General features: G+C 38.9%; 1 protein-coding gene across 3 annotated transcripts in view; it reads left to right on the plus strand.

Moving 5' to 3' along the window:
• The window catches only part of CKAP5 (cytoskeleton associated protein 5), a 106,838-nt gene that overhangs the window by 20,260 nt on the left and 61,419 nt on the right, over positions 1–25,159 (plus strand). For all 3 annotated transcript variants that reach the window (XM_032166055.1, XM_058424551.1, XM_058424550.1), the window contains exons 2-8: positions 5,418–5,511; positions 8,126–8,319; positions 10,226–10,432; positions 15,746–15,917; positions 17,048–17,180; positions 17,422–17,522; positions 18,786–18,899. In XM_032166055.1, coding sequence (XP_032021946.1) covers positions 5,455–5,511; positions 8,126–8,319; positions 10,226–10,432; positions 15,746–15,917; positions 17,048–17,180; positions 17,422–17,522; positions 18,786–18,899 — 978 coding nt within the window. In that variant the 5' untranslated portion in view covers positions 5,418–5,454. The remainder of the gene's footprint in view (positions 1–5,417; positions 5,512–8,125; positions 8,320–10,225; positions 10,433–15,745; positions 15,918–17,047; positions 17,181–17,421; positions 17,523–18,785; positions 18,900–25,159) is intronic.

A 25,159-nucleotide genomic window follows, 5' to 3' on the forward strand; every position in this document is an offset into this window, starting at 1 on the left:
TACTCCAGCAAGAGGATAACACTTGTCCTTGTTAATGGGAAATACCTGGAGACAGTGAGGTTTTTTTTTAATTTGAGGGAAAGTCTTGTCATTTTTGTCACCTGCTACTCAGAGATGGGATTTTGTCAGATTTTGGTTAAGTAATAAAAATCTTAAGTTTTCTATGACAGTTACATAGTTGTTGTGTTTCTTTAATCCAGTTATCCTTCCTAGACATGGTTTGAGTAGATTTCTGGGCATGTGTATGCATTGCTTTTTTTAAAAAAAATTTCTTTTTTTTTTATGAGCCTATCGTCACACACAGTGGTCATTCAAATGGGTTGCTTTTTGATGGAGCAGAAGTTTTTCTCAAACTTCTGTTAGAATCATTCTGTGCTTCTGCAATAGCATCTCCTTAGCGAGAGGTGAGAGTCCAGGAGTGGTAATCAAATTCAGATCTCTTGTATTGTGATAGTGAAGAGCTTTTGTAGGTCAGGAGCTTGGGAATTTGCCATGAAATAGTCGTACTGCCAGTGGTTTTTCTCTTAAGTAGAAGAGAAAATAATCTGTACAGTAGCTCTATAATTACTCTTATAGACTATCAAAATACAGGAATTTAAACTAAAAAGACACCATACTTGGGCCCATGGGTTGTAGGGAAGAGAGACAGACTGAGAAGTAGGAGACATAGGTTCTAGGCCCAGCTCTAGTGTTACTCATGACTTAATCTCTCTGTCCCTTTTAACTGGTTGGTTAATGAGAAAATACACAGATTTTGGGGTCTCTTTTATGATGGGATATAGTGCATATTTAATAGGAAATTTGTTATTTATTTGAACACTAAACTGAAAAGTCAGACAATTTGGAATTTATTCTAAGTTCTGCCTTCATGTATAACCTTGAAAACATTTCTTAATCTCTAGTCTAAAAATAAACAATTACACCTAAACCTTTTCAGCAATAGCATGGACTGTATGGTATTTGGGCTCTTAGGAAGACATTTTTAGATCAGTGGTATATGATTATAATATTTCTGTAAAACATATTTTAGCTGGCCTCCTTGTCTTTGCCTCTGTTTTAGACTGGGATAAAATCTGAGAGCTCTGAATAATTGAAATTTCTGAATATGTGTCTTTACTAGGGACTAGATCAGATAAACCACAGCAAGCATTATGTATAGTTCAAATTAATCTTATTAATGCTTCTCTTTGTTGGCAATTTTATTTGCTCTTTAGGCATCAAACTCTACTGTGTAGTAAAAACTTGGTTTCTTATATCTGTTTATAAAATCCAGATCAGTCTGCTCATCCTTATATGATACTTTTAACTTTTTGAGAAACTTCCAAATGGTTTTACACAGCAGCTAGACCATTTTGCATTCACAGCAGCTGGACCATTTGGCATTCAACTTAAAAAATACACAGATATAATAATTTTTGGGCCGGGGGCGGTGGCTCACGCCTGTAATCCCAGCACTTTGGGAGGCCGAGGCAGGCGGATCACAAGGTCAAGAGATCGAGACCATCCTGGCTAACGCGGTGAAACCCTGTCTCTACTAAAAAATACAAAAAATTAGCCGGGCGTGCTGGCGGGGGCCTGTAGTCCCAGCTACTTGGGAGGCTGAGGCAGGAGAATGGCGGGAACCCGGGAGGCGGAGCTTGCAGTGAGCCAAGATCACGCCACTGCACTCCAGCCTGGGCGACAGAGCGAGACTCCGTCTCAAAAAAACAAACAAACAAACAAAACAAAACAAAACAAAAAAAAACAAATAATCATTTTTATTGTATTTTACAGACATACTAGTATTCAGTTGGTGGGGGTGGTAGGGGGAAGACTGGTCCTGAGTTCGAAAAGCACAGTTTGATGAACGTGTGAACTGTTTCCAGCTTTTGACTATTATGAACAACATTGCTATGACTATCCCTATATAGGTCTTCTGGTGTGATTTGTATCAGTTTCTAGGCTATACACCTAGGAATGGAGTTGCTGGGTGGTAGGGCATGTGTATCTGATAATGCCATACTGTTTTCCAGACTGTTAAACTATTCTGTCTCGCATCATTGCTGTATTTGAGTTCCGGCAGATTCTCTTGACTCCTTTAAATTACACTGCTGCTGTTTCATGGCAATCCTAGGGATTTAGAAGAAAAATCTTAATGAAAGTTCCACATATCCTAATAAACTTTTACAATTCCATCTTTCTCTGGGACATTTTCTTCTTTGCCTTGGGAGGGAACAAAATGTAAAGGAAGAAGCATAGACTTTGAATCTTAGTTTAATTTCATTGCTTACCAGTTTTGTTGTTTTGGCAGTTTACTTAATCTTTGTGAAGCTAGTGTGTAAAATGAGAATATCTTTCCTTCATGTAGTTGATGTCAGTACGAAGTGAATTAGCATGTTTAAAAAGTACTTTGCACAGTGCCTGATTCAGAATAGATATTACCAGAGTATACATTCAATAAAGAAATATTTATTGAAAACATATTTTATGTCATGCCAGAACTAGGGATGGAGAATTAAGGAGGACCTCTTCTATGTTATTAATAATATTGAAAAATGGGCCAGCCTGGGCAACATAGTGAGACCCCATCTCTACAAAAAACTAAAAAATCAGTTGGGCATGGTGACATGCGCCTGTAGTCCCAGCTCCTTGGGAGGCTAAGGCAGAAGAATCACTTGAACCCAGGAGGCGGAGGTTGGGAGGATCACTTGAGCCCAGGACGTCAAGGTTGCAGTGAGCTGTGATCACACCACTGCACTCCAGCCTAAATGACAGAGTGAGACCCTGTCTCAAAAATGAAAAAGAAAAATTGGAAACAATTTAAATGTCCAGTGGTAGGGTTGGTAACTATGGTACATTTGTAAAATGGAGTGCTATGTAGACTTTAAACATCATATTCTCAAATCTGGGAAAATGTTTTTGATCATATAACAAAAATGTTGTAAGGGGATTATGCCTGTCTTTTTCATATGATTTATATACTACATGTGTATTGAAAAAAAACTGGAAGGAGTCAAGTGGATATGTACTTTAGTGTTCATCATGGTTATTAGGTGGTGGTGAAATTGTGTTTTAATACTTGCATTTTTTTCTGTAGTTACTAAATTTTCTGCAGTTTACACACATTACTTTTATAGTAAGAAAAAGGTGTTGTCTAGATAGATAGCATAGGGGTGGGTGTGCGGTGGCTCACGATCAGTGGGATCACTTGAGCCCAGGAGTTCAAGACCAGTCTGGGCAATATAAAGAGACCTTGTCTCTACAAAAAATTTCAAAATTAGCCCAGCATGGTGGTGCACACCTGCAGTCCCAGCAACTCCTAGCTACTCAGGAGGCAGAGGTGGAAGGATCGCTTGAGCCCAGGAGGCGGAGGTTACAGCGAGCCAAGATCGTGTTCACTCCACTCCAGCCTGGATGACAGAGCGAGACGCTGTCTCAAAAAAAAGAAGATAGGTAGCAGAAAGTTATTAAAAGGATGTTGACTTTAAGCCTCACTTAAAAACATGGTTTATCATCATTCTCAGCAAACTATCGCAAGGACAAAAAACCAAACACTGCATGTTCTCACTCATAGGTGGGAATTGAACAGTGAGAACACATGGACACAGGAAGGGGAACATCACACCTCCGGGACTGTTGTGGGGTGGGGGGAGGGGGGAGGGATAGCATTAGGAGATATACCTAATGCTAAATGACGAGTTAATGGGTGCAGTACACCAACATGGCACATGTATACGTATGTAACAAACCTGCACATTGTGCACATCTACCCTAAAACTTTAATAATAAAATTTAAAAAAAAGAAAAAACAAAAAACATGGTTTACATAAAGAATATGTATAAAGGTTCATTCAGGGATTTAATTTTGTACTGGTTTATATAAACATTGACTAGTCATGTTTGCAAGAATTAGGGAGCTTGGCAGCATTAACATTTTTACATATTGATTATTTTCTTTCTTTTTTTTTTTTTTGAGACGGAATCTGTCGCCCAGTCTGGAGTGCAGTGCGATCTCGGCTGACTGCAAGCTCCGCCTCCTGGGTTCACGCTATTCTCCTGCCTCAGCCTCTAGAGTGGCTGGGACTACAGGCGCCGGCCACCACGCCCGGCTAATTTTTTGTGTTTTTAGTAGAGACGGGGTTTCACCGTGTTTGCCAGGATGGTCTCGATCCTGACCTCGTGATCCGCCCGCCTCGGCCTCTCAGAGTGCTGGGATAACAGGCGTCAGCCACCGCACCCGACCCCCATATTGATTATTTTCTATAAGTAATTCTAGGTGAAAGTATGACCTTTTCCAAAACTTTTTTCTTGGCCTTTTAAAAGGCCAGTTAGCTCAGCAATTCAGTTTTATTCTAACTTTGTTTTGTATCTAAGAAGTTCTCATTTGGGAAAATATAAAAGCATCATTTTTTAGAAAACAAATTTTTGTTTTTTTTGAGACAGGGTCTTGCTCTGTTGCCCATGCTGGAGTGTAGTGGCATGATCACAGCTCACTGCAACTTCTGTCTCTTGGGCTCAAGCAGTCCTCCCACCTCAGCTTCCCGAGTAGCTGGGACTACAGGCACACACCACTACGCCTGGCTAATTTTTGTATTTTTAGTATAGACGGGGTTTCACCATGTTGCCCAGACTGGAATATATATTTATATTTTTTGAGTGACTTTATTTTTTTGAGATGGAGTCTCACTCTGTCGCCCAGGCTGGAATGCAGTGAGACAATCTTGGCTCACTGCAACCTCCTCCTCCCCGGTTCAAGCAATTCTCCTGTCTCAGACTCGCGAGTAGCTGGGACTACAGGCCTGCACCACCACACCCAGCTAATTTTTGTATTTTCAGTTGAGACGGGATTTCACCGTGTTGACCAGACTGGTCTTGAACTCCTGCTCTCAGGTGATCTCCCCGCCTCAGCCTCCCAAAGTGCTGGGATTACAGGTGTGAGCCACCACCGTGTCCTGTCTTTTGAGTGACTTAAAAAAAAAAAAAATTCTATTGGCCGGGCACCGTGGCTCACGCCTGTAATCCCAACACTTTGGGAGGCTGAGGCGGGTGGATCACAAGGTCAGGATTGAGACCATTCTGGCTAACACGGTGAAGCCCTGTCTCTACTAAAAATACAAAAAAATTAGCCGGGCGTGGTGGCAGGTGCCTGTAGTCCCAGCTACTCGGGAGGCTGAGGCAGGAGAATGGCATCAGCCCAGGAGGCGGAGCTTGCAGTGAGCCGAGATCGCACCACTGCACTCCAGCCTGGGTGACAGAGCGAGACTCTGTCTCAAAAAAAAAAAAAAGTCCTGTTAATTGAATTAAGTGGGGATCTGACCAAAGAATGGGATTTTTACTCTTGTTATTGCATGAATGATAAAATAATAATCTCAAAAAAGTTATTTTTGCCTTAAGAGACTGCCTGATTGCTAAGCAGTTTTCTACCTTTATCTGACCAGGAAATACTCTGAATTCTAAGGAAAACCTGGAAGCACAATGGGAGATGACAGTGAGTGGTTGAAACTGCCAGTTGATCAGAAATGTGAACACAAGGTAAGATTCTTCTGGAATTCGATTTTCAGTGTCATTGGCTTGTTTTGTCAGTAGTTATACTATCATCTTACTTAGAAGTGTGTGAAAACATTGGCAGTTTCAAAAATACTGATGCCTTGTTAGATATGTTATTTCTTCTCATTGAAAATAGGTTTCTCTAGCTCAGCTAAAAAATTTTTTGAGTCTCTGGAAAGAATTCAAAGAAAAGATATTAGTGAAGTGAAAAGTAAGTGGTATCTATAAAAAGTAACTGGCTAGTTTTTTCATCTCTTTCTATATACAGTACAATATACTTCTGGTACCTAAGTACTTACTAATATTTTATTATATAGAGGCTCTTCTTTGGAGATGTGTTCTGAATTTGGCCTTAGAAATCCAGCATTTTTTAGGTTCTCTGATCTATATGATCTGCATTCCAATATTTACCCTCAGAATCTACCAATCTTTATTTTCTAGTTTATGCTAATAAGATACAATTTATCGCATCATGTCATTATTTGGCGGGCATCCTTTCAGATTATCTTATTTTTTCCACAACTATACCTCTAGTTTCATTTTTAATCATTTTAAAAACTACAAACATCTACCATCTGGTAGATTTTAGAATTTCATTTCTTCTTGTAAATTTATCCTACTCCAAGTCCTCAGGTTTACCACATTATGTTCTTGACAGTTCTTTTAAAGTTTGTTTTGAATCTGAGTATTCAAGATTTATGGTTGTTGATTACTAAAAATACTGAATAAAATATACTAACTTACACAGTTGTATACATACAGTTCTACCTATGTAGAGTAGAAATTTGGAGCCATGGTCCCTATATCCTCCACAGAACCACTCCTTCATCCTATATACTAAATTAGCCAAGGCTGAATACTGTATCAAAAATCAGCATTAACTCTTCAAATAAGGCCAGATTAAAAGTGAGCTAGTTGCTTTTTATTTTAATTCGCATAGAAATTGTTGGTATGTAGTACATTAAATTGCAACAAAAATTTGGGGGAGAATTTTGGAACTTATTTAGAATCGTTAACTATTTATAATGCTTTTTTTGGTAGATATTGTATTTTCTCACTGAAAGGGGCAGACAATATAGATAAATCTTAGACTTTCCAATTTTTGATTGGTTAATACGTGCTAAGAGTTTTTCAATCTCCTGTGATTTGGTACTTTTTTTTCCCATTTTTTGAGCATTTATTGTGTGTTTTTGAAACTTAAAGCATAGAGATGTTAAATCTGTTTAGGGAACACTCATTCTACTTTATAGAATGAGATGTTGCCCAATTTTAAAAAATAAAAAAATAAATCTGGTTTAAATTGGTTAGTAAATATTCAACTATGATGTTAATTGTTATATTTCACTCTAATGTTGCAGAATAGGTAATGCCTTCTTCCTAATGAATGCATCTTATAGTGGGTTAGGCAGCATTCCTTCCTTAGAAGGAACAGTTTTTTCTGTGAGCATAGCACCTGCCCCAGATTACATTTTCATTTAAACAACATGTAAATTATTTCTGTTTTTCAATCATATGTTGATTCTTCTGTCTCTTTGATCTAATAGTGTTGAGGACAAACATCTAATTCTTTACTAATGCTTAACACAGTAAATGCAAATTCGATCATCCCACAAACTAACTTATTTAACTGCCCCCAAATCATTTCATTGCTTTCCCATTGCTCTTAGAATAATGAGTGGAATCTTTTATTTGGCCTTCATAGTCCTGCATGATCTGGACTTTTCCAATCCTCTCCAGCTTATTTTGTACCATGCTCCCCTTCTCTTTCTTTATAGGAGTGGGAAATACCATATTCCCTGCTGCCATAGGGCCTTGGAGTATACTGTTCCTTCTGGAATGTTCTTTCTCCCCTTTTGCCACTCTTTACTGATTAGTTCCTATTTATCTTTCAGGGCTCAGCTCAATTACCATTTCTCAGGAAAATTTTTCTTAACACTAAGACAAAGCCTTTTATGATATATACTTTCATAGCACCAAGTTGCTTCTCCTTAGTAGTACTTAATGCTTTGTTAATTTTAAATTTATTTGTATTATAGCTTAATGTCCCCTCCTGCTGGAGTGTAAGCTCCACAAGGGCCAGAGCTGAATTGATTTTTATTTATTAAACACCTGTTGAAGAAATTAATGAAAAAAGAATACCTCAGTAAAAAATGTCCGAAATCTACCAGCTGAAATTAATACACAGTGTAATATAAAGCTACCTAATGATTATACAAAAATAGAACCAAAAAACAGCATATACTTTGGAGATGGGGCAGTTTCATCAGATGGGGGTGATTTCTCATGTTTATCACATCTTTAATACAATATTATAAAGAAGCAATAATTCTTAGATACAATGTGAGATTCATTTATAATGGCCTATTATGAATGGCAGAGTATCATAAACACTAAACACTTGTAAGAAGTTTATTAGCTAATCTTTTTTGAAAACTGCCAATTTCTTAAACTCTTTTTTCGTTTCCAGTCATGGGGTCCTTTGTTTACATTACCTGACATAGGGTATTCATTTCTACTCTCACACCCTCCCCTCCAAATTAACAGTAGATGATAATATCATTAAATTATGTTTTGTTTCAAAATACTACTTGTCTTTTAGCTGTGGAAAGCAAGGTTAAGTGGATATGAAGAGGCCCTGAAGATCTTCCAGAAAATAAAGGATGAAAAGAGCCCAGAATGGTCCAAATTTTTAGGATTGATCAAAAAATTTGTCACTGATTCCAATGCAGTGGTTCAATTGAAAGGATTAGAAGCTGCACTTGTTTATGTTGAAAATGCCCACGTAGCAGGAAAGTAAGTACTTTTTTTCCAACTTTACTGATAAAAACCCCTGTTTGGTGTTACATAGATTATGTATGTTTGTAGATCACTGTCCTTAGTTATTAGCAGTTTTAGAATAGATGAATTTTCTTACTTTCATAGTTTCTTGATATTTGTTTTTCATTCAGTCTTTTTTCTCAGAAATCTAAATGGTACGTGAGATCTGTAGAGGAGTAAATTAGAAATAATATTTTGAGGGTTTACCTTAAGGTTTGATGACCAAGTGGTTTTCCTTTTAAGCTTTTTGTATGGGAATTATTCTAAACTAAAAGGAAGAGTCTTTAGTAACTTCAAAAAGAAACTGAGAGATTGTCAGTAAAGGAATTATCAGAATTTCACTGAAGACATTTGGGCATTACAGAAAACTAAATTTTTTACAAGGGTTGTTAGATAGGTGATGTTAGAATCACGTCTTTCTCCCTTTGTTCATTAGGCATTTTTATTTCTTAGGGGAGGTAATGCTTACTAAACAACCTCAGTGACTCCTGGCCTGCTTAACTTGATCTGCGAATGACAGATTTCTAGTCATCCTACTATCCCATACCTCATAGACCTGATTTTCCTAACTCTAGTCTCTGTGTCATTGAAAGGAACCCTCCATACAAAACAAATAGTTGAAACACTTGACTTAATTGCACAAGAAATATATACTTGACTTACTTCAAAGATTATACCAATAAAGATCATCATTAATTTGACAATTTGGTTAACTGGCATCACTGGGTTTGTTTCCTTTACCATTAGTAAAACTATCATTTTTAAATTTCTCTTCTGATACCAGAAGCTGTTTTTTGATAAATGCTGCCTGTAATCTCAACCCACTCAGTTCTTCTAATTCCCAGTAGTGTAGGTTTCATTTCATTTAGAAGAGATTCAAAGCAGTAAAGTTACTGTAAAGTCTTATCAAGGAGTCAAGATTAGTCTTTTGTTATTAAAGGTACATATCCATTCCCTCTGTGAAGAAATTCTCTTTTCCTAAAAAGTGTTTAAAATGACTTAAAAATTTTTTTTGCCCAGATGCAGTGGCATGTGCCTGTAGTCCTAGCTACTCAGGAGGCTGAGGCAGGAAGATCGCTTGAACCCAGGAGTTTGAGGTCACAGTGAGCTATAATCCTACCACTGCACTCCAACTGGGTCACAGCACAAGACCCTGTCTCTTTTTTTTTTTTTTTTTTTTTTTTTGATACAGAGTTTCGCACTTATTGCCCTGGCTGGAGTGCAATGGTGCGATCTTGGCTCACCACAATCTCCACCTCCCAGGTTCAAGTGATTCTCCTGCCTCAGCCTCCTGAGTAGCTGGGATTACAGGCATGCGCCACCACACCTGGGTAATTTTGTATTTTTAGTAGAGACGAGGTTTCTCCATTTTGGTCAGGCTGGTCTTGAACTCCTGACCTCAGGTGATCCACCTGCCTCAGCCTTGCAAAGCGCTGGGATTACAGGCATGAGCCACTGCACCCGACCAACCCTGTCTCTTTACAAAAAAAAAAAAAAAAAAATTTAAAAGCAAGCATTCTGTAACCCTACTTTTGTAAAGTATATTTGTATGTCCATATGCACACACACTTAGAGAAAGGTCTGGAAGGAGGGATATCAAAAAGTTGAAAGTTTTCTCTGGGTGGTGGGATTTCAAGGGATCTTTACTTTTTTTTTTTTAATTTTCTACATTTATAAACTGTTACTATGCCTGCTATGACATGTTGTAAAATTTTATGGTTAACCTAAGTTTTTAAAATATTCTTGAACACAAATTTAAAAATTAAAGACTCATTTAATGTATTTCTAGCATTTGTAAAAGTACTTGTACACCCCCTTTCCATGACCTTTTTCCAATTCTTACTACTTAAGTGGGGTTTTTGTTCTTTATAATATGTTATAGAACCACAGGAGAAGTTGTGTCAGGTGTTGTAAGTAAAGTGTTCAACCAACCTAAAGCCAAAGCCAAGGAGCTGGGCATAGAGATCTGTCTTATGTACATAGAGATTGAGAAAGGAGAGGCTGTGCAAGAAGAGCTCCTGAAAGGCTTGGACAATAAGAATCCCAAGATCATAGTGGCCTGTATAGAGACACTGAGGAAAGCCTTAAGGTAAGACTTTGTTTTAGCTTTGTTAACTAGAGCAGCGGTCCCCAACCTTTTTGGCACCAGGGACCAGTTTCATGGAAGACAATTTTTCCATGAAAGAATTGTGTGTTGGGGGGATGGGGGGTCGTTTTGAGATTAAACAGTTCCACCTCATAAGGAGCGTGCACTCTAGATCCCTCACATGTGCAGTTCACGGTAGGGTTTGCACTCGTATGAGAACCTTAATGCCCTGCTGATCTGGCAGGAGGCAGAGCTCAGGTGGTAATTCTTGCTTGGCAGCTGTTCACCTCCTGCTCTGCGCCTGGTTCCTAACAGGCCACTGTACTGGTCCACAGCCCAGGGGTTAGGGACCCCTGAACTAGAGTATCTCAATTGAGTTTGGATTCCTGGTTTAAACAGAAATGGAAACTGCAGAATTTGACTTGGCATGCCAAAACAAGCAAGAAAGTGACCTGAATAAGGAAAGTCATTCCCCAAGTGTGGCACTTCATGTTGACTAATTTTAGCCTTCAAGTGTGTTGTGTAGTTATTTTATCTGAATCCCTTTCTAATGAAGACGAATAGAGATTTCTGACCTGTTATCAGATTAAGAATTGGGCTTTTCAGTTGGGGGCAGTGGCTCATGCCTGTAATCCCAGCACTTTGGAAGGCTGAGTTAGGAGGTTCACTTGGGGCCAGGAGTTTAAGACCAGCCTGGGCAAGATGGCAAGACCCCTCCCACTATAAAAAAGAAGCTGAGGTGGGGAGGATTCCTTGAGTCTAGAAGTTCTAGGCTGCACTGAGCTGTGATTGTGCCACTGCAATTCAGCCTGGGTGAGAGAGCAAGACCCTGTCTCTTTAAAAAATAAATAAATATGGCCAGGCTCAGTGGCTCACTCCTGTAATGCCAGCACTTTGGGAGGCCGAGGCAGGCAGATCACAAGGTCAGGAGTTTGAGACCAGCCTGGCCAATGTGGTGAAACATGTCTCTACTAAAAATACAAAAAAATTAGCTGGGCATGGTGGCGCATGCCTGTAATTCCAGCTACTGGGAAGGCTGAGGCAGGAGAATCGCTTGAACCTGGGAGGCAGAGATTGCAGTGACCCAAGATCATGCCACTGCACTACAGCCTGGGCGACAGAGTAAGACTCCGTCTCAAAAATAAATAAATAAATACATTTTAAAAATTGGCCTTTTGGTGGAAAAGCACTGAAAAGAAAAGTACTGGCCTTTTGTTGGAAAACTACTCCTCAGGTTATTTAAGCAGCTCTTTTTCTCTTGCTATCTTAAGTATAGACTTTCGAAGTCTATACTTTGAGATGTTGGCTAAAGATATAGTTTGTGGACTAAAGCAAACCTTTATTTAAGTGCCTTTTTTAGTAAAGTGGAAGCAAATGCTATATGCCTTTAAAGAGAAGCACAGTGAAAGCAAATAGAAAAGTAACTTTTGCTCTTATGTAGTAAGTTTTTTTCAACCCTAGACTTTCTTGTTTGGCCATGAAATTTTTCGTGAATAGGATCTCTTTCAGGAACAAATGGTTGTAATTTGCTATGGAAATCTGAATTAGACAGATCACTAGTTTGTTCAGATTTGGCAGTTCTTCTAATCTGATATCCTGTCCCCAAGTACTGTCTATATGAGATATTTTAGAAAGCAGCTGTAGTGAAATCCTCACAGAATGAAGATCATCCACCTCACCTCTCATGATTTTGTGTATGACCTGCATCTTGGAAAAAAATGTTTCCTTTGGTATTTATCTTCTGTGAAAGTATAAAAACTCTTGAATTTTGTTGAATGATCTTTGATTTATAGGTCTTTAATATTGTTTTTTGCTTTGTTCATAATGTACTTGTATAAAATTTGATTTGCTTAGATTCTTATGTGAATGAAGTTTCCTTGTTTCTACCCTATTACGATATAGCAAGCAGATGTTTTTCTGAGTAGTAAACAGTATGCTCATTCTATTATCTTAGAAATTTAGGCCGGGTGCGGTGGCTCACGCTTGTAATCCCAGCACTTTGGGAGGCCGAGGCGGGCGGATCACGAGGTCAGGAGATCGAGACCACGGTGAAACCCCGTCTCTACTAAAAAATACAAAAAATTAGCCGGGCGTGGTGGCGGGTGCCTGTATCCCAGCTACTCGGAGAGGCTGAGGCAGGAGAATGGCGTGAACCCGGGAGGCGAAGCTTGCAGTGAGCCGAGATTGCGCCACTGCACTCCAGCCTGGACGACAGAGCAAGACTCTGTCTCAAAAAAAAAAAAGAAGAAAAAAGAAATTTAGTGACTTGTCTTAGTTATCAGAACTATGCTTATATCAATAAATCTTTTGTGTCCTTAGTGATGTCTAAATTTAAAAAAATACTGTAATCTTTTGCTTTTTTTTTTTTTTTTTTTGAGACAACGTCTCGCTCTGTCACCCAGACTGGAGTGCAGTGGTACAATCTCAGCTCACTGCAACCTCCGCCCCTGGGTTCAAGCGATTCTCGTGCCTCAAGCCTCCTGAGTAGCTGGGACTACAGGTGAGTACCACCATGCCTAGCTAATTTTTTTTTTTTTTTTAAATAGATATGGAGTTTCACCATGTTGGTCAGGCTGGTCTGGAACTCCTGGCATCAAATGATCCCACCTCGGCCTCCCAAAGTGCTGGGATTACAGATGTGAGCAACCACACCTGGCCTATAATCTTCTACCTTTAAATTACAAGTTTTCTAGTCTGGAGTGCTGTGCACTCTGGTTATTTCATTTTTTAGCTAAAGTGGGAGAATAAGGGTAGGAAAATAACAAGTTAGGTATATCTCATGTTTTCTTCATAGATGTTATGTAGTCCCATCTCTGTGTGGTTCTTTATTTGTCCTAAAGCATTTCGGAATCTATAGTTTAACTAGGTAGCTCTCTGGGACCCTCAAGAACCTTGAGGCCAAACTGCTTGATCCTGGGTTCCAGAGCTTGCTAAAGCTTTGTTAGCGAGAGCGTCAGGTGACCAGAAACTTTTGTGGTACCTAAAACAGGTTTCTAGTACGCTTTTGTGTTTTCTATAGTAATATGTTTAGTATCAAAATTAGGTTTTATTTTATTAAGGTGTCTATTTTCCATGTGGACTTGCTCCATCTTTTTTTTCTTACAGAAGGAGGCCAGGATAGAGAAAAAAGATTCAGATGAAACAGTAATAATATATAGGAAGATTTAAGAAATCTCAAATGTTAGGTTCTTCAGGCACCATATTACATACCCCTAAAACAAAATGGTTTATTGCCACTATAATTTCTTATTTTTTTGTTTAATCTTAAAGGTCAGCTGAGCCATGTTAAAATGTTATTTTTTTAATAATATAAAGGCATTTTAAAAGAAATCTTAGAGATTATGTAGGTTATTCTCGTGATATTTGTACTTAAACTATATCACGTAGCCAGGTGTCTTATTAAAAATTCTTTTTTTATTGCGCCTATAGTCCCACCTACTCAGGAGGTGGGAAGATTACTTGAGCCCAGGGGGTGAGGCTGCAGTGAACTATGATTGTGCCACTGTACTCCAGCCTGGTTAACAGAGTGAGACACTATCTCAAAAATAATAATAATAATTAAGGCCAGGAGCAGTGGCTTATGCCCGTGTTGTCCCAGCACTTTGGGTTGGGAGGCTGAGGCAGGCAGATTGCCTGAGCCCAGGAGTTCAAGACCAGCCTAGGCAACAAGGAGAAACCCCGTCTCTACAAAAAAATACAAAAAAAAAAAAATTAGCCGGGCATGGTGGTGCACCTCTGTAGTCTCAGCTGCCTGGGGGACTGAGTCTGGATAATAGCTTGAGCAGGGAAGGTCGAGGCTGCAGTGAGCTGTGATCATACCATTGCATTCCAACCTGGATGACGTAGTGAGACCCTGTCTCCAAAAAATTAAAAACAAAAACCAAGAAAAAAAAATCGTTGGAGTACACTAGTAGCTATTAATGAATAATTTTGTTGCATTTGCTCACATGAGATAAATTTGTGCACATTAGATAATAGATAAATAATAATTTGGGTCCTACTACTCATACAGAATTTCAGTGTTCTTTCATAAATAAATCTCTCCTGCTCCAGAATCTGATACTCACAAATGTTAATAGTGATATTAGATAGCTAAAATTGGCCAGTTGGGAACTTGAAAATGTAATCTATGACAGATATGTAAGGTTAAATACACTCTTTTTTTTTTTGAGACGGAGCCTTGCTCTGTTGCCCAGGCTGGAGTGCAGTGGTGCGATCTCGGCTCACTGCAACCTCTGCCTCCCGGGTTCAAGCGATTCTTCCACTTCAGTCTCCCAAGTAGCTGGGATTACAGGCGCCCACTATCATGCCTGGCTAATTTTTGTATTTTTGTAGAGACAGGGTTTCACCATGTTGGCCAGGCTACCCTTGAACTTCTGACCTCAGGGGATCTACCTGCCTCGGCCTCCCAAAGTGCTGGGATTATAGGTGTGAGCCACTGCGCCTGGCCAAATATGCTTTTTGAAAGAAGTCAAAACGCAACATTTTCCCCATAGAAAACTGAAGCAAAGAAAGATTTAAGATGCCCAGATTTATAGTATGATAGCCACAAAGTCAGGAACAAAATACTGCCAGGATTTGTGATCTATCTAGGTAAATGAATCACTTTAATTATAGGAGCTATTAAAGGTTTATTAAAAGTAGATTTCATTCATCTAAATATTTATAAACTAGTTTATATTTATAAGCTTTTATATGTATATACATATATATTTGAGGTATTAGGCTGGGCGTGGTGGCTCACACCTGTAATCCCAGCACTTCAGGAGGCTGAGGCGGGTGGATCACCTGAGGTCAGGAGTTCGAGACCAGCCTGGCCAACATAGTGAAACCCCATCTCTACTAAAATACAAAAATTAGCTGGGCGTGGTGGTGCACGCCTGTAATCCCAGCTACTTGGGAGACTGAGACAGGAGAATCACCTGAACTCGGAGGGGCAGAGGTTGCAGTGAGCTGCAATCACGCCATACCACTCTAGCCTGGGCAACAAGAGCAAAATGCCATCTGAAAAAGAAAAAAAAAGGTATTAAACATGTTGATCCTTTATAGGTTTTAATTACTCCTAGTCTGCTTACCTAGAAAGTTTGTTTTAAAATGGTAATATTATCTTGGGCCCTACACATTAAATAATATTCTTGGAAGAACAACACCTTAGTAGGTAAGCGGTTATGAGTTCCTTTTGTTGCCTTAAAAAAACTGAACTTATATAATTCTTCTAATATGTAGATATGGAACTATGTTTGAATGAAGAAAAGCTAATGCTTTATTTAATCGCATTGCATGTTGACAGTTTTTTCCCCAATTTTTTACTTGTAGTGAATTTGGTTCCAAAATCATCTTGCTTAAGCCAATTATCAAAGTGTTGCCAAAACTCTTTGAGTCTCGAGAGAAGGCTGTTCGAGATGAAGCCAAACTAATTGCTGTGGAGATTTACAGGTGGATTCGGGATGCTCTGAGACCCCCATTACAAAATATAAACTCTGTTCAGGTGAGACAAAAAGTTTTCTGGTTGCTTTCACATAAGGTTAATATGAAAATATTTTCTTCCTATCGTTGTTGATATTCTGTCCTTAAAAATAATTATTTTTCATTCTTAATTTTGAAATCAGCTTTTCTGAGCATAGCTAACTTTCTCTGCAATTCCGTTGGGTGGCAGAACTTATTATCTGTGTGAAGTACATTCTTTCTGGCTTTTTATTACAATTGGTTTTGGAGACTCTTCTGATGATGTAAATGTATCCGAATTAATGAACTAATAAGAGTGTCTTAAAAAGTGGGACTTACTGTTCTTTCTTAGTGCTTAGACATATGTCTTCCTTATAGTAAATTCAAGTTGGTTTGACTTATGCTGTAAAAGAAATATAATTTAATTATGTATTTTCTTCCGCTGGTGCAGTGGTTCACACTTAAAATCCCAGCACTTTGGCAGGCCCAGGCAGACAGATCACTTGAGCCCAGGAGTTCGAGACCAGCCTGGGCAACATGACAAACCCTATCTCTACAAATAATAAAAAAAATTAGCCAAGCATGGTGGCACAGCCTGTAGTCCTAGCTACTCGTGAATCTTAGGTGGGAGGATCACCTGAACCTGGGGAGGTGGAGGCTGCAGTGAGCCAAAATTGTCCAGCCTGGGCAAAAGAGTTGAGACCCTGTCTCTCAATGAATGAAATAATTAATATTTTCTTGTTTGCCCTGGTAGAGCCACATAAATAAGAAATTGGAGGCCAGGCACGGTGGCTTACACCTGTAATCCCAGCATTTTGGGAGGCTGAGGCAGGAGGATCACCTCAGGTCAGAAGCTCAAGACCAGCCTGGCCAACATAGTGAAACCTCATCTCTATTAAAAATACAAAAATTAGCCGGATGTGGTAGTGCACCTCTGTAATCCTAGCCACTCGAGAGGCTTGAGGCACGAGAATTGCTTGAACCCAAGAGGTGGAGGTTGCAGTGAGCCAGGATCATGCCACTGCACTTCAGCCTAGGTGACAGAGTAAGACTCTGTCTCCAAAAAAAAAAAGAAAGAAATTGGGTCCTGATATGTCAATAAATGTAAGTATTAAGTATGTTAACTAATGGTCGAGATGCAGATATTATTTAAATATTATATGATATTTGCAGTTGAAAGAACTAGAAGAAGAATGGGTCAAACTGCCAACAAGTGCTCCTAGACCTACTCGATTTCTTCGTTCCCAACAAGAACTAGAAGCTAAATTGGAACAACAACAGTCTGCTGGTGGAGATGCTGAAGGAGGTAAGCCAATTTTAAACACTGGTTTCTGCAAAAATTAGCAAGAACTGGCACTGCCACAAGAATCTGTGTTCATTAGGCATATTTTGTAGAATTGCCTTTAATAAAATGTAAGTTGCATGTAGCTTTAATAACTCTGGTCCCTTCTCTATTAAAATTTCATCAGGGTTGTGAAAGGACTGATAACTGATAAGTAAAACAATTCTAAGCATTTTTAAGGTTTGTGTTGTTTTTCTCCTTGAAGGTGGTGATGATGGTGATGAAGTGCCACAAATAGATGCTTATGAGCTTTTAGAAGCTGTAGAAATCCTTTCCAAACTTCCCAAAGACTTTTATGACAAAATTGTAAGTAATAGTTAAACTTCTTTCATTTATTTCTTGTAAAATAATTACTTGAATAGAATTAGAATACTCTGCTGAGCCCTTGCCTGGTGCACCCCCTTCCATCCCATATCTTCCCTAGTAGAGTGAGTTGGTTGCTTCTTCCTCTTTGCTCCCACACTACTTTGTACATATATATGTATATATATTATAGCACTTTTTTTAAACATGTCTTGCCATAAAACCAGAACATTCTTGACTTCCTTTTTCTAATTTTCTCTCTGGTTTTTAACTCTAAAGATCCCCGGATTCCTCCCCTTTCTCCATTTCTACTGCCTCTACTTTACTCCAAGGTTTCTTGACCTTAGCACTGTTGACATTTTTTGTCAGCTGTCCTGTGCATTGTATGATGTTTAGCAGCATCTCTGGCTTTTATCCACTAGATGTCAGTAATACCATCTCCCTAAGTCATGACAATCAAAAATGTCTTCAAACACTGCCAGAAGTTCCCTAGGAAACAAAATCATTCCCAGCTGAGAAACACAGTCTTATCCCAACCACCACTGTAGTAGTGGGTTGTTGGTTATGTGATTGTTCTTTTCTGGTCTTTTTAATGTTGTCAGTGTAGAAATTCCTCTCCTGTAATTGTGCTACTGTGAGATGGGTGGGCTAGAAATGCTTTCTATTAATGTTTTCTGTTTGACATCTGCTTACTAACGTTTGCCTAGAAAATGAGAATGAAACGTCTATGGCATTCTGTTTGTTTATTATATTACTTTAGTTATAACATCTTATAAAATACTTTTTATATATGAACAAAAATTTATATATATGAACAAAATGTTCTGATTGCCTCCACGTTTTATTTATTATTATTATTTTTTTTTTTTTGAGACAGAGTCTTGCTCTGTCGCCCAGGCTAGAGTGCAGTGGTGCGATCTAGGCTCACTGCAAGCTCCGCCTCCTGGGTTCATGCCGTTCTCCTGCCTCAGCCTCCTGAGTAGCTGGGACTACAGGCGCCTGCCACCACGCCCGGCTCATTTTTTGTATTTTTAGTGGAGACGGGGTTTCACCGTGTTAGCCAGGATGGTTTTGAGCTCCTGACCTCATGATCTGCCTGCCTCGGCCTCCCAAAGTGCTGGGATTACAGGCGTGAGCCACTGCACCCAGCCAGTTTTATGATTTTTTTAAAAAATTATATATCTTTGAATTAGCAGAGTGCAAAAAATAGACTTTTATTCTGCTCTCTTATTTTCTGTTACAAATGACTCATATTGTATCTTGCAGGAGGCAAAAAAATGGCAAGAGAGAAAAGAGGCCCTGGAGGCTGTAGAGGTACTAGTAAAAAACCCCAAACTGGAAGCTGGCGATTATGCAGATTTAGTAAAAGCATTAAAGAAGGTAAATATGAGGACTTGCAGTACTGGTATTGTAACAGCGATCAGGCGTTTGAATTTCTCATTAGTCATCTTTTTAATTACACATACATTGCCACTTAAGGAGCATTATTGATGGCATTTGAATTACAGACATACATTTTTAAAGGGTTGTTTTAAATTACTGTTTTGGGTTAGTTTCATTTTCAATCTTTGTTTTTTGTCCCTTTGACTTTAGTTATGCTATTCGATAGCTTCTGTAACTCTTTAGGAAAAGAGAGTTGCTGATCTGGAACTACATATTCCAGTTTTATAATTCTATAGGATGAGCTATTTAAGTTAGCTGTATTTAATTGGACAAATATTAAACATGAAGATAGCGAATGATAACACACTATATTGTATCAGTATGTAAAGTAAAGAGTATAGGAATATGTGGTCACTTCTGAAACAGGCAAGTACTAAGTAAGAGATAAACATTTTTAAAAAATAATCTTTTGGTATTGCTTAGGTCCAAGCAAGTTGAATGCTGCTGGTGGACATTTTGTATGTAGTAACTTTTTATGAAACCTGTAAGTATAGATCAGACACTGTGGATATGATTATAGTGCTTAAGAACAAACTCTGAAAACATCTTGAATACAGCAAGAATGAAAATTTTGTTTTGTTTGCTCCCTCAGTCTGAAATCACAGAGGATTACAATGGTGATGGGAGGAAGTTGATCTTTAATTATACGCACATCTAAGTCATCACTTGTAGTAGTTATATCCTGTAACGCCACTGTGAACACTAAATTAGTGAATATTGAATCATTGCTTCTAAGAGAAATACAGGGTTAGGATCCTGCAACCCTTTGGTCACAACATTTCCATCAATCAATACATAACTTTGTTTTATTCTGTTTGGAGATAGCATATTTAATATATGTTGTTGATTCATTAACATTGAACACTTGGCCGAGAACACTATAACTCATGCCTGACTGAAGCTTTTCCTAACGTGTGTATTTTCTCCCTAAGGTACATCACAGCCTGTTTGCACTTAGGAATACTAGACAGCATTTCAGCACTACACTTAGGGGCCATTTTAAACAACAAAAGTACCAACAAAAAACACAAAAATGCAAAAACATGGCACTGAATAAACCATGAAAAAGACACTTGTTTATGGTGTAAGAGCTGAAGCAAGAAAGCAGAGTGTTATCTTGTCAACCTCAGCTGGGAATGTGCACAATAGACAACACAAAATGTTCACAGCTCTGAACTTGTCTGTGAATGACCAGGAAAGTACCATGAGTGTTGATTCTGGGATTATAAGTAAGTTTTAGCAAGTAGGCGAATTTGCAAATATGGATTTGTAAATGATGAGGATCAACTATATTCTAGTAGTTAACCTTCCTAGGCTTTCCTCCAGTGGGACTTGGAGGCAGAGATATGATTTGTGAAATCTTTGTTCAGTCATCAGTTTTCCATCTTGAAGAGTTACACTCGTGTAAAATAAATTAAAAGAGAATTGCTCTAGGGGAAAAAGAGTTTTACCAACCTGGAACCTGAGAGGAAAGAATGGGAAGGGGAATAGTAGAGGGCACTGAGACGGGGAAAGTCAGGTTCCAGTGGCATATGAAGAGAGCTACAGATTCTCTGTCAATTCTTCCAGCATATGATTATTATTAGAAATTTTATTGCTCTGGCGCTGAATTCTCGATGTGTCAAAGAAAACCTTTTCTTTTTCCTTATCATTAGTATTAGGTGTTTTCTACATGTATTTTCTAAGGATATTAGCTTCTCACACAAAGACAGTTCTGTGGTTTCCATTGGCATTATGAATGTAAATATAATCTCTTGCTGTACTATATAAAGAGAGAGCATCATGGATTTTATATTTGAGTAGACAGACAGTAGATTTCTGAGAGATCTAGGGTAGCAGTAGAAACTTCTTTCCCTTTTCACATGGTGGGTGGAGGGAATCAATCAGAGACCACAAACAAGTGAAAAGAAACTGAATTTTGTGGCTGAAGTATTTAAAACAATGAAAAGTTAACTTCAGTTGTAAAAATTAACCTGAAACAAGACATTTTCTTTTCTTTTTGCCTTAAGTAGTGACGGAGACATTTTATTTTTTTTTTATTTTCTTTTTTGAGATGGAGTTTCGTTATTGTTGCCCAGGCTGGAGTGCAGTGGCACGATCTCGGCTCACTGCAACCTCAGCCTCCCATGTTCAAGTGATTCTTCTGCCTCAGCCCCCCCAAATAGCTGGGGTTTATAGGCACTTGCCACCACGCCCAGCTAATTTTTGTGTTTTTAGTAGAGACAGGGTTTCACCATGTTGGCCAGACTGGTCTCGAACTCCTGACCTCAGGTGATCTACCCTCCTTGGCCTCCCAAAGTGCTGAGATTACAGGCATGAGCCACGGTGCCCAGCCGACATTTTATTTTTTGTATTTGATTTTAGTTATATGTACACACAAACTTCATATTATGTTGACTTCCTAGAAACATAACAAAAGTGGGGAAATGGTGAAATGGAAAAAAAGAGGATGAGATTGAAGAACAGATTACAGACCAATCCTTTTTCCCTCCATAATTATCTCTTCTTTGTATTGTATAAATCAAGTAATGCCATTAATTTCTCAATTTTTTTCCTTTAATGAAAGTAGTAAAAAGGCATTCACTTTAAAATTTCTTATGATATTCCTGAAATTATTTTTAAACTGTTTTGTCACCTGATTTAGCATATTCCGTGGGCTTTCCTGTTCTCACAGATTATAGTTCTTTTTTTTTATTATTATTTTTTAATTGATTTATTTATTTTTGAGACAGAGTTGCGGTCTGTCACCCAGGCTGGGGTGCAGTGGCACAATCTCAGCTCACTGCAACCTCCATCTCCCGAGTTCAAGCGATTCTCCTGCCTCAGCCGCCCGAGTAGCTGGGATTATAGGCACGTGCCACCAAGCCCAGCTAATTTTTTTTTTTGTATTTTTAGTAGAGACAGGGTTTCATCATGTTGGTCTTGAACTCCTGTCCTCAAGTGATCTGCCTGCCTCAGCCTCCGAAAGTGCTGGGATTACAGGCGTGAGCCACTGCGCCCGGCCTATAGTTCTTTTATTTATAAGATGCCTCCCTCCCAGTTCATCGCTTCTTTGATTTTGTCATTTGCCTATCTATGCCTATGGGCATTTGGTTTTTTATATGTATATAATTTATTTATCTTTAAATTAAGATTTGGATTTTTGAAGTGCTTTCTTATATAATCTTTAGACTTCTATGTGGTATTAACCTTTTTTCACTTGTTCTTTCTACTTTTCCCCCCTTAATTATTGCTTGTATTCATCGTAGTTTTCTAAACACAGTAATTCATAATGGGTTTCATTAATTTGTTTCCTTTCCTGTCAACAGTGTGCTTCTGTTAGTTATTATTAACTAGTGGCTTTCATTTCTAATTAAATATAAATACCAATTGATAATTACTTTAAAGCACTTTGTGTTTTAATACTGTAGGCCTCAATTTATGAGAAAAGTAACAGCACTTATAACTGTACAAAATTTCTATTGTTTAAATTATATTGAGATTATGAGCTAAAGCTTCCATTCCCTGGTCTAGAACAGAAATTACTGAAAAGACAGAAGTCACTGAGTTTTTCTTACCTCTGAAATGGAGTCCCCCCTCCTATGTTACTTTTCTTAAAAATAAATGCTTTTCCATCTTCTCTACTCTCATTTCCCAGTTGAGAATAACTTGTTTATGGGATATGTGTCAATGAGTGTGACAGGCAGATATTGTATTAGGGTATCTGGTCCATTGCTCACTTATAAGTTTATCTGAGCCTTTGCAATCTTGAAATTTAACAGATTCACAGTATCTTCTTCAGTACTATCATCAAGATCATGAGTGTCTCGAGTCTAGCTCCCACTGGTTACTCTTCCAACAATGGATAGGGAGAGGTATTCTCCTAAGAAAGGAATAGAATGATAGTTTTTTAACTGAGCCCATATGACAAAATCACCCTTTGAGCCATATAAAGATACTGATGTCCAAATTTCATCCTAGATTCATTGAACTAGAATTTGTTGGAATGGGGTCTTACATGTTTTTGATGTCCATTCCTAGAATATATGTTTAGATGCTAAATATAAAGCCTAGCATCTAAATCATATCTGAGAGGTATTTTGATAAGGAAAAATAATCAGAACATTTATAAATACCAGTAGTGATTTCAATACAGAAATGAATGGAAAATTTTTTCTCCATAGACGTATAGTAATTAGAGATTTAACAAAATGTTTATTAGGACCCTGATTTCATCCTCTCATAAGGAAAGTGGACTTAACACAAGTTTAGAGGGAGAACATGCTTTACTTAATAAAAGGAGCAAAAACTTTGGAGTCAGAATTGACCTGGGTTTGAATCACACAGCATTACCATTTGCTAACTACCTGACTGTAAGCACATTAATCTTTATTTAATTTTTAGAATCTAGCTGGGTACAGTAGCTCACATCTGTAATCCCAACACTTTGGGAGGCCGAGGTGGGCTGATGGCTTGAGCCCAGTGTTTAAGACCAGACTGGGCAACATGAAGAAACTCTGTTTCTACAAAAAATAGAAACATTAGCAGGCGTAGTAGCATGTGCCTTTAGTCCCAGCTACTCGGGAGGCTGAGGTGGGAAGATCGCTTGAGCCTGGGAGGGGGAGGTTGCAGTGAGCTGAGATCGAGCCAGACTCTGTCTCAAAAAAATTTCTTTTTGAAATCTGCACTTTTTTGTTGTTTTTTGTTTTTGAAATAGTGTCTCGCTCTGTCCCCCAGGCTGGAGTGCAGTGGTACGATCTTGGCTCACTGCAACCTCTGCCTCCCAGGTTCAAGTGATTCTCCTGCCTCAGCCTCCTGAGTACCTGGGACTACAGGCGTGTGCGACCATGCCTGGCTAATTTTTCTATTTTTGGTAGAGACAGGGTTTCGCTATGTTGCCCAGGCTGGTCTTGAACTCCTGGGCTCAAGCGATTCTCCCACCTCAGCCTCTTAAGGTCCTGAGATTACAGGCGTGAACCACCACGCCTGGCTGTGAATCTGCAAAGTTGAAATAATAATAGTACTTACCTCATAGGGTTTGGGTGAAAATTAAATTTAAAAAGGATTATAAAGTGCTGGCCGGGCGCGGTGGCTCACGCTTGTAATCCCAGCACTTTGGGAGGCCGAGGCGGGCGGATCACGAGATCAGGAGATCCAGACCACGGTGAAACCCCGTCTCTACTAAAAAATACAAAAAAAATTAGCCGGGCTTGGTGGCGGCACCTGTAGTCCCAGCTACTCGGAGAGGCTGAGGCAGGAGAATGGCGTGAACCCGGGAGGCGGAGCTTGCAGTGAGCCAAGATTGCGCCACTGCACTCCAGCCTGGGTGACAGAGCAAGACTCCGTCTCAAAAAAATAAAATAAAAATAAAAAGGATTATAAAGTGCCTACAAAATTTTGGTGCCTAATTTGTTTTTTTAATAAATGTTAGTTTCTTCATCCTTATTCCTCAGCACTTAAGGAGTGCATATAAGTGCCAAGTAGAACTTCTTGCATGTTGCATGTTAGGAGTTGTTTAATGCAGAGAATCTAGAATAAAGCATTCTGCTTATGGAACACCAGATTGTAGGGACTAGATATAATTCAAAGTAGATTGGAGGCATTACTCCTGCTGGGAAAAGAGTGAAAAAAGAAGAGTTTGGGGGCATTTATAAATAAAGCAGCCGTGTGTGTGTGTGTGTTGCTCTGAAAAGAGTGAAAAAAGAGTTTGGGGGCATTTATAAATAAAGCAGCCGTGTGTGTGTGTGTGTGTGTGTGTGTGTGTGTGTGTCTTGCTCTGGTGCCCAGGCTGGAGTGCAGTGGTGCGATCTTGGCTCACTGCAACCTCTGCCTCCCAGGTTCAAGTGATCCTTTTGCTTCAGCCTCCCAAGTAGCTGGGACTACAGGCACATGTCACACTGCCTATATTATTATATAATAAAGCAGCTTTTTAACACCAACTGATTGGGCAGTGTACCACAGTAAAATCTTACCAGGAAGAAACCCAGTCGTAGTCAGTATCTTGTTAAATTGACGCAGATGCAACTACTACCTGTGAGCTTAGATAAGTGCTGGGCTTTGTGGGTTGTGGCATAGGAGTGCAGTAATATAAGCAGTGCTAGAGGAGAATCGACTGAGACTCTGAATCGAAGCTTAACCATCATTAGATGACTGAAGTGGCAGCCTCAAGGCCAGAAGCTCCCTCAGAAGAATGGTTGCAATAGCATTCACGATTTAGA

The sequence above is a fragment of the Hylobates moloch genome, unplaced genomic scaffold (assembly GCF_009828535.3).
Source record: "Hylobates moloch isolate HMO894 unplaced genomic scaffold, HMol_V3 SCAFFOLD_11, whole genome shotgun sequence".
Lineage (NCBI taxonomy): Eukaryota > Metazoa > Chordata > Mammalia > Primates > Hylobatidae > Hylobates > Hylobates moloch.